Source organism: Salmo salar, chromosome 24 (genome assembly GCF_965601325.2).
Source record: "Salmo salar chromosome 24, fSalSal1, whole genome shotgun sequence".
In the NCBI taxonomy this organism is placed as follows: domain Eukaryota; kingdom Metazoa; phylum Chordata; class Actinopteri; order Salmoniformes; family Salmonidae; genus Salmo; species Salmo salar.
Genome location: NC_138314.1, coordinates 21,809,063 through 21,825,507, shown reverse-complemented (window position 1 = coordinate 21,825,507; position 16,445 = coordinate 21,809,063). Strand labels below are relative to the sequence as shown.

At 43.5% G+C, this 16,445-nt stretch overlaps 1 protein-coding gene across 3 annotated transcripts; it reads right to left on the bottom strand.

Moving 5' to 3' along the window:
• Window positions 1-4,964: 4,964 nt before the first annotated feature.
• Window positions 4,965-15,882, bottom strand: LOC106585595 (KAT8 regulatory NSL complex subunit 3). Of its 3 annotated transcripts, XM_014171982.3 has the most exons (20): window positions 15,549-15,881; window positions 14,745-15,014; window positions 14,380-14,550; window positions 14,108-14,198; window positions 13,768-13,953; window positions 13,518-13,649; window positions 13,110-13,226; window positions 12,900-12,998; window positions 12,664-12,735; window positions 11,650-11,724; window positions 11,345-11,502; window positions 11,074-11,137; window positions 10,693-10,875; window positions 8,196-8,352; window positions 7,845-7,922; window positions 7,251-7,427; window positions 6,933-7,020; window positions 6,611-6,738; window positions 6,094-6,200; window positions 4,965-5,998 (listed from the first exon to the last, which is right to left on the bottom strand). In XM_014171982.3, exons 2-20 carry the CDS (start codon window positions 14,954-14,956, stop codon window positions 5,762-5,764), a joined length of 2,532 nt encoding a protein of 843 aa, XP_014027457.2. In that variant the 5' UTR covers window positions 14,957-15,014; window positions 15,549-15,881; the 3' UTR covers window positions 4,965-5,761. The 3 variants fall into 3 exon arrangements, with proteins under 3 accessions (XP_014027457.2, XP_014027458.2, XP_014027459.2); XM_014171983.3 differs by lacking the exon at window positions 6,611-6,738 and having other exon boundaries at window positions 6,094-6,184; XM_014171984.3 differs by lacking the exon at window positions 6,611-6,738 and having other exon boundaries at window positions 5,747-5,998; window positions 15,549-15,882.
• Between the last annotated feature and the right edge of the window lie 563 nt (window positions 15,883-16,445).

Genomic DNA, 16,445 nt, shown 5'->3' with positions numbered 1-16,445 from the left:
GTTGGGCTCTATGGAGAGGAGCCACAGCGATGGGGGCCCGTACCTACTCGTCTGTAAAATACTTATTTATCTTAGTCTTTAAATACAATCCCTAAACTTAACAAACATGATTGCATTGTGTAAACACATTTCATTTCAACAGCACAAGATCGAAATGTGCATGGTCAATACTGGAAAATGAAGAGCAACCAGTCTTATGTTTTTGGGTACCATGTGTTCCTGTACATATGAGAAATAAACTAGACTTGATTTGTGTAATTTGAAGGTAAGTCGAAAACCTATCATTCCAAAGTTACAAATAACATTTTGTTTCATCATCCCAAATGATCACACCCCTCTGCTCCCATAGTCGATATATAAAGAAAGGCCAATGGAGATGGATTGACACACACAGCACACATACTTTTATTCCTGGCTGGCATTGTCATCACTAAACTACTCAGGTGATTTATAAGTCACACAGTTCATCGTGTATTTTGTCTAGTTGTAAAGAGACATTAAGCTGTTTATCAGAGACAGGCTTCCCCAGACACAAGGCAGAACCCTTCCGTAGATGTGACAAAGATACCACAGCCTTATTATCACTTGATGAAATCTATAAATCAGATATCAAACTAACTATGCAATTAGAGACAAAAATAAAAAGGGAGTTATAACTCATACTGTGTATCATTAAGAACCAGAGTTAAAACAGTAATGGTTTTTACTGAGTTGAGCGCCACCTGTTGCCAACACATGGAATGATCATATTTTACACCAGTTATAGAAATATTTTACCTGACAAGAAAAACACAACTTATTAGTAATCTAAAAGTAAACACGAAGGATGACAAAGATTGATTATTTCATTATTAACTGAATACAAATGACTCGACAGCAAACATGTAAAATATCAAACATTCCTACCTGTTCCACTGATCATGATACTGCACAAAATGATCAATTGTGCAAACTTGAATGTAGACAATTCAAAGTTTGCAAAAACATGTAGATCAGTCTGCAAAGACAAATGAGTTAGCGTTTGATTTGTCATTGCTGAGTTAGCATTTGATTTGTCACGTGTCTCATCCCAGTGATTTGGGAGTGAACAGGATGGAGCTGTGTTGACTAAATACAAGTGACATTTTGACACAAAGATCCTGATCAAATGTGGCCTGAATCATTTCTCAGTAAGTGGGGGTCTCACTCAGTAAGCATGGGAAGCAACCAAGCAAATATGTCCGTTTTGGAGATTTAAAATACACTACATGGCCAAAAGTATGTGGAAACCCCTTTCAAATTAGTGGATTCAGCTATTTTAGCCACACCCGTTGCTGACAGGTGTTTAAAATCGAGCACACAGACATGCAATCTCCATAGACAATCATTGGCAGTAGAATGGCCCGTACTGAAGAGCTCAGTGACTTTCATCGTGGCACCGTCATAGGATGCCCTGCTAGAGCTTCCCCGGTCAACTGTAAGTGATTTTATTGTGAAGTGGAAATGTCTAGAAGCAACAACGGCTCAGACGCGAAGTGGTAGGCCACACAAGCTCATAGAACTGGACCGCCGAGTGCTGAAGAGCATACAAATCGTCTGTCCTCGGTTGCAACACTCACTAAAAAAATCTAATCAAATGTTAATTGATCACATACACGTTTAGCAGATGTTATTGCGGTTGTAGCGAAATGCTTGTGTTCCTAGCTCCAACAGTGCAGTAGTATCTATCTAACAATTTAAACAATACACAAATCTAAAACTGAGTTCCAAACTGCCTCTGGAAGCAACGTCAGCACAAGAACTGTTCATCAAGAGCTTCATGAAATGGATTTCTATGGCCAAGCAGCTGCACACAAGCCTAAGATCACCATGCACAATGCTAAGTGTTGGCTGGAGTGGTGTAAAGCGCGCCGCCATTGGACTCTGGAGCAGTGGAAACATGTTCTCTGGAGTAATGAATCACACTTCACCATCTGGCAGTCCGACGGACGAATCTGGGTATGGCGGATGCCAGGAGAATGCCATCTGCCCAAATGCATAGTGCCAACTGTAAAGTTTGGTGGAGGAATAATGGTCAGGGGCTGTTTTTCATGGTTCGGGCTAGGCCCCTTAGTTCCCGTGAAGGGAAATCTTAACGATACAGCATACAATGACATTCTAGAAGATTCTGTGCTTCTGACTTTGTGGCAAAAGTTTGGGGAAGACCCTCTCCTGTTTCAGCATTACAATGCCCCCTGTGCAGAAAGTGAGGTCCATACAAAAATGGTTGGTCGAGATTGGTGTGGAAGAACTGGTCTGCACAGAGCCCTAATGACTGGTCTGCACAGAGCCTTGATCTCAACCCCATTGAACACCTTTGGGTTGAATTGGAACGCCGACTGCGTGCCAGGCCTAATCGGCAAACATTAGTGCCCGACCTCACTAATGCTCTTGTGGCTGAATGGAAGCAAGTTCCCCCAGCAATGTTCTAACATCTAGTGGAAAGCCTTCCCAGAAGAGTGGAGGCTGTTATAGCAGCAAAGTGGGGACCAACTCCATATTAATACCCATGATTTTGGAATGAGATGTTCGACGAGCAGGTGTCCACATACAAAGCTTAATGTAGAAAGTGTTTGAGACAAACACTTGCAGACCACATTATAGATCACTCTGTGGTAGGAGTGAAACATGGATTGCCTGAAGGAATGGATATTACCATGAACTGTGGGGAGGTTAGTCCAACAGCAGTCTCTGGCTGTCTTCCTGACTGGCATACTTATCCCCTGTTTATCACAGACAAAGCCTGGCTTATATAAGAGCTAAAACATACTCTCTCCTCTATCTTGTCTGACTGTTACCCATGTGTGTAATGAAGACACAGTGCAGAAGAATAAGGTATGAAGATAATGATGTGCTTGTTCAATGCTTCACTACTAGCCAATGATGAGCTATTCAAACTTACATGAAAAGCTCAAAATGATGGTGAACCTCTGTTATAACAATCATGTCCTCTCACCTTGCTCTTGTTCCATTTAAAAGTCAAATGTTTGTGATCTGTAAATACACATTTACAACACAGGAGTAGTCCACCTATTAATAAACACAATCAATGTCACACACATATTTTTGAAACATCTTGCCAGGCCAAAAAGCTTTATAGAATTCCTCTCATGAGATGGAGGTCAAATTATAAATTAATTGACCCAACTGGAGCCAAACAAAGTTACAGAACAAAGCATATAGAAAAAGACTGTTAGGGCTATCCTTTTCAATGATGCTGAGGATTCCAAAATGTGACAAAATACCTTCAATATTGTATGCCCTCAACTGTCAACATATGGCAGTTGGGTTGATGGAGAGTGCCTGTAGCAGAATGGAGACTCATCCACTATACAGCTAGTCATCTCAAACCATGGGGAATGAATCCTTTACGTAATGCAGTGTTCATCTGCTGCATTGGGGTGGGAGTAGACATAAGGGCAGGGGGTACATAAACTAACCCATATCTACATATCTGAATAGTCAGATCATAGCTCCGTTCAGGATGATGGCATCACATTTGGCATCTGGCATGATTCAGTCATCACGGTCATCATTAGGTCATCACTGAAAAAGAGGATATACAGTGTACAAAACATTAAGAACACCTGCTCTTTCCATGACAGACTGACCAGGTGAATCCAGGTGAAAACTATGATCCCTATTTGATGTCACTTGTTAAATCCACTTCTGTGTATGAAGGGGAGGAGACATGTTAAAGAAGGATTTTTAAGCCTTGAGACATGGATTGTGTATGTGCCATTCGCAGGGTGATGGGCAAGACAAAATATTTAAGTGCCTTTGAACAGGGTATGGTATTAGGTACCAGCTGCACCGTTTTGAGTGTGTCAAGAATGACAATGCTGCCAAGTTTCACACTGAACAGTTTTCCTGTGTGTATCAAGAACGGTCCACAACCCAAAGGACATCCAGTCAACTTGACAATTGTGGGAAGCATTGGAGTCACCATGGGCTAGCATCCCTGTGGAACTATTGACACCTTGTAGAGCCCATGCCCTGACAAATTGAGGCTGTTGTGAGGGCAAAAGGGGGTACAACTCAATATTAGGATATGTTTCTAATGTCTGTTCCTATATGTTCCTAACGTTTTGTACACTCAGGATATTTGGTAACAATCCATTGTTTTAGAAAATGTGATAAAAGTTAAGATATGTTTGCTGTTTGTGAGGAGACAGACTTTCATATCAGGATGTTTGGACAGCATTCGTGCCACCCACAGCCTAGCCCAGTGCAGTCATTCTGCTGGGCTGTCCTCGCAGCGTCACAATTATATTTTTGGGGGCTCTCAGCCCTGCTGCCAACACACAGAGATGGCATGGGTTACACACCTACTCAGATCTTTTAACTAGATCTGGGTGTCAAGCTTAGTTCAGACAGAATTTTCCCTCAGACACAGCAAAGCAGGCAACTTTCCAACTGACATTCCTGAACAGCGAGTGTCTAGCAGTGTTAATCCGATGGGGGAAAAAAATATTTAAATCAGATCAAATATTTCTTCAAATGAAACTAAGTTCCCAAGGGCGTATTTGGTGTTTTGGCTGTATTTTCATGTCTGGCTTGCTTTTCTCAATGACAAGAACAGTCCATGTCAAGAGACGCAGTGAGGAAAGATCTCAATTGCATACTCCTCGCGTCCTCTCTCCTTCTCAAAACCCATTGGATGAGAAAGCCAGAGGTCCCTGTCCTCAAATGGGTTTTGTGTAGAGGACACGAGGTGTATGCAATTGAGATCTTCCCGTATATACAGGATTTCTACTGGAGTATGTAGGGATAAAAATAACTTGTTTTAGTCTTAGCGTAAATGATTCATCCAGGTTCGAACTTTACACAGAATTACAGAAATAAGCCTCCAAAGACAACAGCAATCCTGGGGAAGGAGTGGAAGACTTGGATATCTTAACAGCAACATCCATTTCTCAATAAAAAAATAGGAATGAAAACATGGGTTATTTTCCAGTCTTTATTGCAATGATAGAAACAGAGATGGTATGCCGGATGTGAATATTATTGCCTTCAACTCTTCTATTCCCTCCAAAGTGAGTCTGTGGGTCCTTGTGCGCATCTGGAAGTATGGCTGCTGCTTGCAGGTGATTTATATAATATTGTAACATGAAGACTATCTTTACCGAGTGGACGTATGTGGTGAAGAAATTCATTCTGAACAGGGCCATTGACATATTCTGTAGTCATGTGACATTTAGTCATTATTAAAATGCATTCATTTTTGGCCCTCCTGATTCACAATTCTTGTGACATCGATTTTGTATCAAGAGTTCCATGTATTCAAAGCAACATCACGCAAATATGAACATGCCATTGACGGATTCTCATGTCAGCATTTCGAACATTTACATTTGACATACCTGCAGACTTCCATTGATTCAGGAACAATAACTATTAAACTTGACTTCATCAAACCTAATTCTAATGTCACATCCCCCCGGATCATGGTATTCATTGAGGTTTTCTTTATGGCTCTTTCCAAACATGAACATTTGTACAAAAACACATCCCGTACGATACAAATCTATATACTCGATATTACACGGCTGCAAGTCTGGCTTTTCAGATACTGACAACACCTAGGATCTTCATAGATGACTATCTGCATACACATTACTGATCATGCTGTCCACTATCTGTGTCACCCATCTGTAGTGTGGCCAAAGTGAACTGGCAATAGGGCCCGTCCTGCAATTCTAGCTTTCCCGAAACAAGGGGTTAAGGAGTTAACCCCGGGCATTCAGCGTGGCCGCCGTGGTCTGGCAGTTCGAGACGTACCGGCGCTCTGGGTGGAGATGTGTGGCAGGCCGGGGAGGCCACTCGCCAGCTTGGCCAGCCCGCCGTTGTTGAGTAGCTGGTGGATGGCAGTTGTCTTGGTCAGCCCTCCAGTGGAGACCACAGGCACTGCCCGGATCAGAGTGCTGCTGCCAGTACCTTTGGAGTTAAGAACCTGACCCTGGGGCTTCCTACCGAGGGCCTAGGGAGAGAGGAGAGGTAGAGCCTGTCAGTAACAATGAGTCAGCACACACAGACACAAGGATACTTTTAGCAGGTTTTTGAGGCCGGTTGTACCTGAATGCTGCCCATGCTAGCTGTTGTGCTGGGCAGGCTAGGGGATTTGGTCACTATCTCCTGTAGACTGAAACTTAGGCCGTGGAGGAGGCTGCTGGCAGAAGGTGCTGCACACAAACACAGCGAGAATGATTCAGCACAGTTCACATTTAGACACAGTCAATATAGGAAGCTCAACAACACAATTGCTGGTGACGACAGTTGAGAACCACCCCTATTTGTCCATTCAAAATAACGACCTTGAAAAAAACAACCAGAGACATTGCAGGGGTAACGCAAAAAGTAATCAATAACATTGTTTGCGCAGATCGGTTCTCGTGAAGTGCTCAAAATCATGACATAAAACAACTCCACTTTAGTCCCATTCTTTTTACATTGATTCTCTGTTCCTCTGCATAGCAACTAAGACATCTGTGAAAATATACTGTACAACATATTTGGTTGTAGTTCAGTGTTCTGTGAGATAGATCTGCTGCAGTGCCGGGTTAGGACAGTCGTGCAGGCAGGTAGGAGATACCTTGGGCAGTAGCAGGAGCTTGCACCTGGACTTGTGAGGAGGACCCTGACACCATGCAACTCTGCAGATTGTGGAAAGAGCTGGAACCTGAGCTCTGGGCACTAGACACCCCTGTCAGACTACCAGACCTGCATTAACACACACAATCAATCTACTCAAAGTTGCTCCGATAAACAGAGCTGCTGTGGTAGCTACCCTCCCCATAGTTTATTTTCTATACAATAACTTCCAACCAGTTCAGAACTCAATCCGTTTGCAGCACACACCACTGCCCAACGGGAGAGAGTTTGGAAAGTTGGAGATCATGGTGTGTCAGGCCTACCGCGGGGCTGTGAGGAGTCCAGAGACTTCCTTGGCTCCAGACACAGTCTGTCCCACAGTCACAGTCAGGGGCTTCCCAGAGGGTGCCACTGCATTGGAAAACAGACCATGAAGAGAATAAGCCAAATCTGATTGGACAACGCCACAATATAACATTGACAATGGTTTCTAATGAGTTTTGAAATGGTGGAAATGACTATGATCCATATAAGCCCTACAAATATTTAAATTAACTTGGAAACAATTTCTAATTTTTCTTTACTGAATCATTCATTTAGAGGAGCAGAAAACTGCCCAAACTTAAATCTGAGCCAGTTACCTTCCTGTGCTGCAGAGCTGACAGCGCCCCCTGCGGTCTCTCCATGCAGGATGGTCACCTTGATCTTGGCTCTCTTTGAGGCCTTGGTGGGAGTAGGGCTGGGCGTCTGCCTCCTCTTCAGATGGGCCTTCAGCTCGTCTCTCTCCAGGCTCTCAGTCTGCTCACTGGATACAGGCACTGAAACACAGACAGACATCACTGACTGGGATATACAAACCAGACCACTTCAACCCTGATAGAAATTCTCAAAATTGTTATATGACCCTGTAAAAAATGTACATCAATTATCTGGTAACCTAACGTAGAAAGCGTAAAAGAAACATCTAAAACTAGTTCCCCTACATACTGGTCTTGACGAGAAAAAAGAAGTAAAAAAGGGAAGGTTCTCTTCTGCATTGTTCAATAAGTCCAGTAAATGTGGAGGAGTTCAGATGGAGTGTCACCTTGTTAACGTCCAAAAGCGGAAGTCGCGTCATAGGCTCTTTCCATTTCCCCTGAAAACCGGAACATCCAGTAGTTGGGGACTCGGCAGAAGCTAATGATCTGGCAGTAAGAGGGAGATGGCAGACAGAAGAGAAAAAAGGAGATACTTACCAAAGATACAGGAGGGAGCGCCAGGGGGAAGATTTTTCCTCACAAGCATGTTTTGTTTCATAAAAGCAGCAAACTGGGCTGGAATGAATTAAAAAGGTAGAAGGAATAGTAGAAAGAGAAGGGATGAAAATATATCAGTCATGTTCCATTGTGCCCTTCTGTTGTCGTGACTGCTCTAACAAGATTCATGTCTAAGAAAACTATTTTCACCATTCAATATTTCATTCACATTTTCCCAAGCCCACATTGTCAATGGAGGTGACTGACTCATTAGAACAAACTCACACAAACAAATGTGTCAAATGTGAAAACTGTGTGTGTGTGTTCATGCACGCTAGTAAGCCCACAAACCTTGTGCCTGCTTGTGTGTGAGCACCGTCCCAGACCGCTGCATATGGGTCTTGAGGAGTTGTGTGGCGGTGATCAGGCTGGACTTCTGTGCCGGGGACAGTCCCGAGGTCTTTGGCTTTGGGCCGGAGGTGGGACTGCTGCATACACTGGACCGGTCCTGAGGACACAACCAGAAAACACGGCTAATCAAATGAGCAGCAATGTACACTGAGTGTACAAAACATTAGGAACACCTGCTCTTTCAGTGACAGTCTGATCAGGTGAAAGATATTATCCCTTTTTGATGTCACTTGTTAACCCCCTAAGGTCAATGTCTGCACCTCGTGGAAATGGAATTAGCGTAATAATACAAAATCCCCATACGAATCTGTCAGCCTAAGCTACATATGTTTCTTTTATTTGGATGCCGTCTCAAGCCATCCAACACAATCTCACTCAATTCATGCAAATATGTACAAAAAGTATTTCAGCAGATTTTGTGATTTTGTGTGTGAAAAGACCCCAAAAATTTAACGACTTAATTCGTAGGAAAATAATTATTTGTGGGCAAACTTCGGAACAATCTTTTGAAAGTTAGAGCAATGCATGATGGGCAATGATGTTCTACACTGACTTTTCTTTCTGACCCACATTTATTTATATAATAAAAAAATGAAGTGATAACGACCCTTCAGTAATTATTCAGACCCCTTGGCTTTTTTCATATTTTGTTTCGTTACAGCTTTGTTCTAAAATGTATTACATTGTTTTTTTCCCCCCTCAATCTACACTAAATACCCCATAATGACAAAGCAAAAACAGGTTTAGACATTTTTGCTAATTTATAAAGAATAAAACAGAAATATCAAATTTACATATGTATTCAGACCCTTTACTCAGTACTTTATTGAAGCACAAGCCTGGCACACCTGTATTTGGGGAGTTTCTCCCATTCTCTGCAGATCCTCTCAAGCTCTATCAGGTTGGATGGGGAGCGTTGCTACACAGCTATTTTCAGGTCTCTGCAGAGATGTTCAATCGAGGTTCAAGTCCAGGCTCTGGCTGGGCCACTCAAGGACATTCAGACTTATCCCGATGCCACTCCTGTGTTGTCTTGGCTGTGTGCTTAGAGTCGTTGTCCTCTTAGAAGGTGAACCATCGCCCCAGTCTGAGCGCTCTGGAGCAGGTTTTCATCAAGGATCTCTCTGTACTTTTCTCTGTTCATCTTTCCCTCGATCCTGACTAGTCTCCCAGTCCATGCCACTGAAAAACATCCCCACAGCATGATGCTGCCACCACCATGGTTCACCGTAGGGATGGGGCCAGGTTTCCTCCAGATGTGACGCTTGGCATTCAGGCCAAAGAGTTTAATCTTGGTTTCATCAAACCAGAGAATCTTGATTCTTTAGGTGTCTTTTGGCAAACTCCAAGCGGGCTGTCATACGTCTTTTACTGAAGAGTGGCTTCCATCTGGCCATTCTACCACAAAGGCCTGATTGGTGGAGTGCTGCAGAGATGGTTGTCCTTCTGGATGGTTCTCCCATCTCCACAGAGGAACTCTGGAGCTCTGTCAAAGTGACCATCGGGTTCTTGGTCACCTCCCTGACCAAGGCACTTCTCCCCCGATTGCTCAGTTTGGCCAGGTGGCCAGCTCTAGGAAGAGTCTTGGTGGTTCCAAACTTATTCCATTTAAGAATGATGGAGGCCACTGTGTTCTTGGAGACCTTCAATGCTGCAGACATTTATTGGTCCCCTTCCCCAGATCTGTGGCTCGACACAATCCTGTCTCGGAGCTCTATGGAAAATTCCTTCTACCTCATGGCTTGGTTTTTCTCTGGCATGCACTGTCAACTGTGGGACCGTATATACACAGGTGTGTGCCTTTCCAAATCACATCCAATCAAGTCTCATAGCAAAGGGTCTGAATACTTATGTAAATAAGGTATTTCTGTTTTTATTTTGAATACATTTGCAAAAAAATTTAAAACCTCTTTTTTCTTTGTCATTATGGGGTATTGTGTGTAGATTGCTGAGTTGTTATTTTAATTTTATACATTTTAGAATAAGGCTGTAACATAACAAAATATGGAAAAAGTCATGGTGTCTGAATACTTTCCGAAGGCACCGTATGTGCCATCCAGAGGATGAATGGGCAAGACAATATATTTAAGTGCCTTTGAACAGGGTATGGTAGTAGGTGCCAGGCACACCGGTTGGAGTGTGTCAAGGATGGCAATGGGGCAGAGTTTCACGCCCAACAGTTTCCCGTGTGTATCAAGAATGGTCCACCACCCAAAGTACATCCAGCTAACTTAACACAGCTGTGGGAATCTTTGGAGTCAAGATGGGCCAGCATCCCTGTGGAACGCTTTTGACACCTTCTAGAGTCCATGCCCCGGTGGACTTAGGCTGTTCTGAGGGCAAAAGGTGTTCCTAATGTTTTGTACAGTCAGTGTATATAATTCCTAGCATTACCTTGCTAGTTTTCCTAAGCGTGACTGAGTGATGCAGGATGTACCTCGGAGCCTGAGATGGGTACTCTGAGGGCAGGGGAAGAGGGGCGGGCCCTCTCCAGGTCAAAGGGTAACTCCCGCCAGGGCTGCTTCTTCTTCTCTGTGTCCAGGTCCCTCAGCTCTCCGGAGCCGTGGCCGTGGCTCTCCGCCCGCTCCAGCACTCCCGACAGGAAGTCTGCTATCTCATCCTACACACGAGAGACAACAGGCATGTATATCTGCATCAAAAGCATTTCACTGACACTATATGTGAAGAGTTTGATGGCCATGGATTAATTCTCAAAATTCATTGGAGTTTTTGTAGAAACTCCTGCACTTAGCCAACATTGTCTGAATAAAACAAACATGGTTCCTTTCCAAGACAAGGACAAGAAAAATGGACCAACCTGAATGCAGCGATCCACCATGGTCTGTGTTAGTCCCTCTGATTTGATCTTTGTTGAGTTGATTCTGAGGAAAGACACCATTTAATCATGACTGAGAAATAAACTGAAATGCCCTCAAATTCTTCAATTGAATAGCCATGCAGAAAATGACTATGAGCAGTCAACAAGTTTAAAATTGCTTTTTAAAATTCCAATGTCTTCATATATATTTCAATAGCGTGTGAAGACCACTAACCCTCCTCAGAGTAAACCCAGGGTAGGCTTAACCCACCTGAGGTTGTCTTCAGCTCCCCCCACCACCACCATGCTGTTGTCGACTCTAAGTTTCTCTCGGAACTCCTCCATGGCCTCTGTGCCACACTGCAGAGCGTTCTGACCAACCACAAACAGCACTGGGGTCTTCATGTCCAGTAAGGGGTCGTCCACATCCTGCCAGTCAACAATACAAATACAGTCAATACAAGTCTATGACTCACATCCCTGACCGGTGAAAGAATGTTGAAACTGTAAGACAAGTAGAAGCATCATATTCTAATGTCTCCACAAGGCAGAAAACATTTGAGCATATTTCCTTACCCCTCTTGACCCATTGATTGTTAGCAGAGGAAAGCCAAGACACACCACAGCGGTCAGGTACTCCATGAGGGAGACCTGGGTGAGGACAACCACGTCAATATGTGCACCAGTGTCACATCCACCCATCGCACACATCAAACCACGGATTGGTTTTCAATAACCAACAGATGTATATCTTTCTGAGCATCACAGAGAATACTCTTAGAAAATGCGGACACCATATATACTGAACAAAAATATAAACGCAACATGTAAAGTGTTTGTCCCATGTTTCATGAGCTGAAATATAAGATCACAGACATGTTTCATATGCATAAAAAGCGTATTCCTCTCAAATGTTGTGCACACATTTGTTTACATCCGTTAGTGAGCATTTCTCCTTTGCCCAGATAATCCATTCACCTGACAGGTGCGGCATATCAAGAAACTAAACAGCATGATCATTACACATGCATCTTGTGCTGGGGACAATAAAAGCCCACTCTAAAAATGTGCAGATGTCTCAAGTTGAAGGAGCGTGCAATTGGCATGCTGACCTCAGGAATGTCCACCAGAGCTGTTGCCAGAGAATTTCATGTTAATTTCTCTACTATTAGCCGCCTCCAACGTCATTTTAGAAAATTTGGCAGTACGTAATACGGACCTCACAACCGCAGACCACATGTAACCACACCAGCCCAGGACCTCCACATCCCGCTACTTCACCTGCGGGGTCGTCTGAGACCAGCCACCCGGACAGCTGATGAAACTGAGGAGTATCTGTCTGTAATAAAGCCCTTTTGTGGGGAAAAGCGAACTCTGATTGGCTGGGCTTGGCTCCCAAGTGGGTGGGCCTATACCCTCCCAGGCCCACCCATGGCTGCGACCCTGCCCAGTCATGTGAAATTCATAGATTAGGGCCTCATTTCTTATTGACTGATTTCCTTATATGAACTATAACTCCTTGAAATTGTTGCATGTTGCGTTTATAAGTGTTCAGTATAGACATAGACAGTATTCATAAAGCAGCCTTACGTGACAGGCGATGAGAGCTCCCACATTCCAGCCAACCAAGATAATGGGTTTGTGAGGGAAGTGACTGTGGACCTGGTGAATAAATGCATTGAAAAGCAAATGAATAGAAGCAAATGAATAGACAGATCAGTCTGGTACATAATATTCAAACAACAATCTCAAATTAGTAGCAACGGTCAAATCCATTAGGAACATTAATCTGGATACACAACTTCAGATTCATAGAACAGCCTTACCTCCATGACTTTGGCGCGGGCTGTGGCCAACAAGTGCTCCAGACACTGAGTGATGCCCACATTGGCTCCACTGTTTACATGGGTATTTACTGGGATGACCTGGGATAGACACATTATACAGTAATTCAATTACTTGCCCAAAAGCCTATTGGGTGTGAATAAAACACAGAGACGCAGTCACACTTGAGTATGAATAGAATAGATACAAACCTTTCCCAAGCAGGAGAGTTGTGACTGCCAAAATCTAAATCGGCGTGGGGTAGAAAGAGCAGGATTGGTGGGACCTGATGGTACAATTAAGATGAGTGGGGAGCCAGGAAGCTTGCTCTGCAATACAAACAAGCACAAAGATAGGCATCTGGTTATCATCACATCATTTGGGAAATGTAATCAAAGTAGTGCAAATCAAAACAGTGGTCAAAGTAAGACAGTTAGCCGAATAAAACAGTATAAAAATGAAACTACTAAGAGCTTTCTCTTACTGCCACAACTATCACTTTCATCCCTATTATAATTTGGAATGTGTGTTTGTTTCCATTGTCCTATTCATTCTTTGACTGCAGTGAATTCTGATTGCTCCCAGCACCACTGACAGGGATATCAGCATTAGAGACGTACCGGTTTGTTGTGAGACAGAACGCCCACGGCTGGATCCCAGGGCCTCTTCAGGAGCAGAGAGAGGGCTTCTGCACCAGCCGCTCCAGTCTTTACTGACGACGTCAGCAGCATCCTGTCAATCAGCAAGGGCAACTGCACAGACAGAGAGGAATGGTGAATCATCCTGATAGAATGTATCCCTCTTTATAAGAATGCATGTGTCATAACATCAAAGTATAATCACATTTTGAGAGAGAGAGATAATGAGTACCTTGCTCTTGAGTGTCTGCAGTACGTCCAGGTAAGCAGCCAGCATGGCCAGACTGAGAGACTCTATCAGGGTGCTGTGTAGCCACTGGGTCAGTTTGGTGTCCCAGTTGACACTGGCCAGTGCATGGCGCACCTTCCGGGCACATTTGTCCACAGCAATCCTGCGCAATACTGGCTCATTGGATGCCTACGAGTCAGAAGGGATGGTGAGACAACAGGGACAGGAACTTTGATAGTCATTCAAACTGAAACATGTCAATGCAATATTTTCGTGTTGAATCACTTTTAAAACAAAATCGGCACCACATACAAAAGCATTTAGGTGGTGTTTATGAACTCACATTTTCATTGGCAAGCCGGGCCAGTCTTTCAGCTTGCAGAGCTTTCAGCACCTTATTAAATAACTTGTTTTGAGTGACCGACCATCCAGCCCTGTAATACAAGCAGTGTGTACCAGTAATGAAGTTTGAAGATGATCACTATTTGCAATGGAGATTGAGACACATTAATAATTTAGGAAAAAAGTGTATACAAGAGCTGAGCAAACAAGGCAACTGCACCACAGAAAACTCTATAGGGTTATTCAAAGGGATGTTGGGTAGAGGCCACTCACTTGTTGATGCGTTCGTCCCAGTCATCAGGGGGTGGGGGACCATCGGCAACTGTGCGAGCAAATAAAACATGTCGCTCACACTCCTTCATAACACTGCGTGCTTTCTGGTTGTCATAGAGTGGAATAGGTGTAGGCGTGACAGATTCCACATCTATTGACAGATCTGATTCCCTGCAAAAGACACAAACATACTTCAGTCAATGTTATCCAGTTTTAGCAGTCACTTAATTATTGCCTTGATAAAGTTACAAAATTAAATTTGTTCTGAGGCAGAAAGATGGACATGTCTTCAGTGTTGTCATATGTGTGCATAAAATAATTTGGACATTGAGTCATTAGTGAGGAATATGAGGGTTGACACTCACGGAGTGGCATCAGGTTGGCGACGGGGTGTGACGAACAGCATGCGCGTGGGCCGGGCACTGCTGGCGTCCGGGTGGACATTCCATGGCTTGGCATAGCTGTGGTCCAATAACACCAAGTCCTGCTCACGCTCATGAACAGACAACTGGAACATCAAGGATGTACCCATCCTCTGCGCTGAAGTCTGGAAGTCCCTGTCCCCACTACGGTACATCCTCTACTGGAGCCCCAAGGCCCTACAGCTCTGGCAGAGTGGTCCTTTCAACACAAGCCTGAAGGGGGAGGCACCATGATCAATATCATATACGTCAAAACATAATGGGACATCACGTCATGTGAGTTGGACCACTCATCTTTAACCCACAGCTGGTTCGTTACAAGCATCCTTCTTATGCATTGGCTTAATAACCAACTTTGTAACGCTAGCTAGCTGGCTAGTTAGCTAACGGTATTATTTTAGCTAGCTAGATTCTTTAGAGATGTTCTCATAATGTTGATAGCATGCAACATGCGTTTGCTTCATGCATGGCGGAGAGCGAGCTGTGCGCTGTTGACGTTACTTTATTATGTAGCTGGCTAACTTGCTAACGTAAGCTAGCTACATGGCCTAGACAGATGCGCTAACTCTAACTAGCTAGTTAGCTACCTAACAACACGAAATATGCATTACACTAACGTTAGCGCATAGCTTACAGAAGGGGTAACTAACAACCATACCGGGCATTACAACGTGGCTACATAGCTAGCTAACTTGGCAAGCATAGTCGCATTAAAGCTAGCACGCGCTAGTCGTATTGGCTACTCACCTTTTCATACTACTACCATTGATAGCATTATGTGATTGCAATCGAAATATCATTTAGTCCAAATTCAGTCAAATATAAACGTCAAAATCTAAATTCCGTGTAAATGTTCACATTTGAGGACTACTCGGCCTCGGGTTTCTATAAATCATTGATTATAGCCGACTTCCTTTTGTTTTGAGTGGGCGCGTGCCACTGTCAGTACACGGATGCAAAACACCGCCTGGATAGCTATTTCCTACGGGCGGTGCATGTACTGGGGTCTTGGCCCGCGCCTGCTCTGAACCCTGAAAAGCAGTGGCTCTATGTAAACCAGATGGTGAAGAATGTATTAAAAATCTACTCAGTACACAATTGTCAGAAAATGTCATAGAAACTGCATGGTGGATTTCCGTACGACGTTTACCAGTGCGTGCCGTAGTAAAGTGGAGCTGTTTTGTTCAAAGTACATTTTGTCCTATGCCTAATTGTTATGATGATGAGAGTTTAGAACACATTTTATGGAACTGCTACAACACACTGTAAACCATGTTATGTAATAATGAATTGATGTATTGATGTGAATGCTGATGTGTATTTATATGAACTATTATGATTGCAAAATGTAAAAACAGTCGATAAATATGATTTTAAACCAATAACCCCTTACCCTAATTCAAACCCTAATTGTATCCCTAAATCTAACCACTTAGCTTAAAATAGTCTTTGTCCTCATGGGGAAGTGGGAAATGTCCCCACAAGGGATAATTTTCCTTTATTTTACTATCCTTGTGGGGACTTTGGGGTTTTAGGTCCCCACAAGGATAGAAGAACCCCCCCCCCCGCAACACCACCACACACACACACAATTTTTTTAAATCTGAATTATATTTTCTATTGATATTTTACTGGCAGTAAATG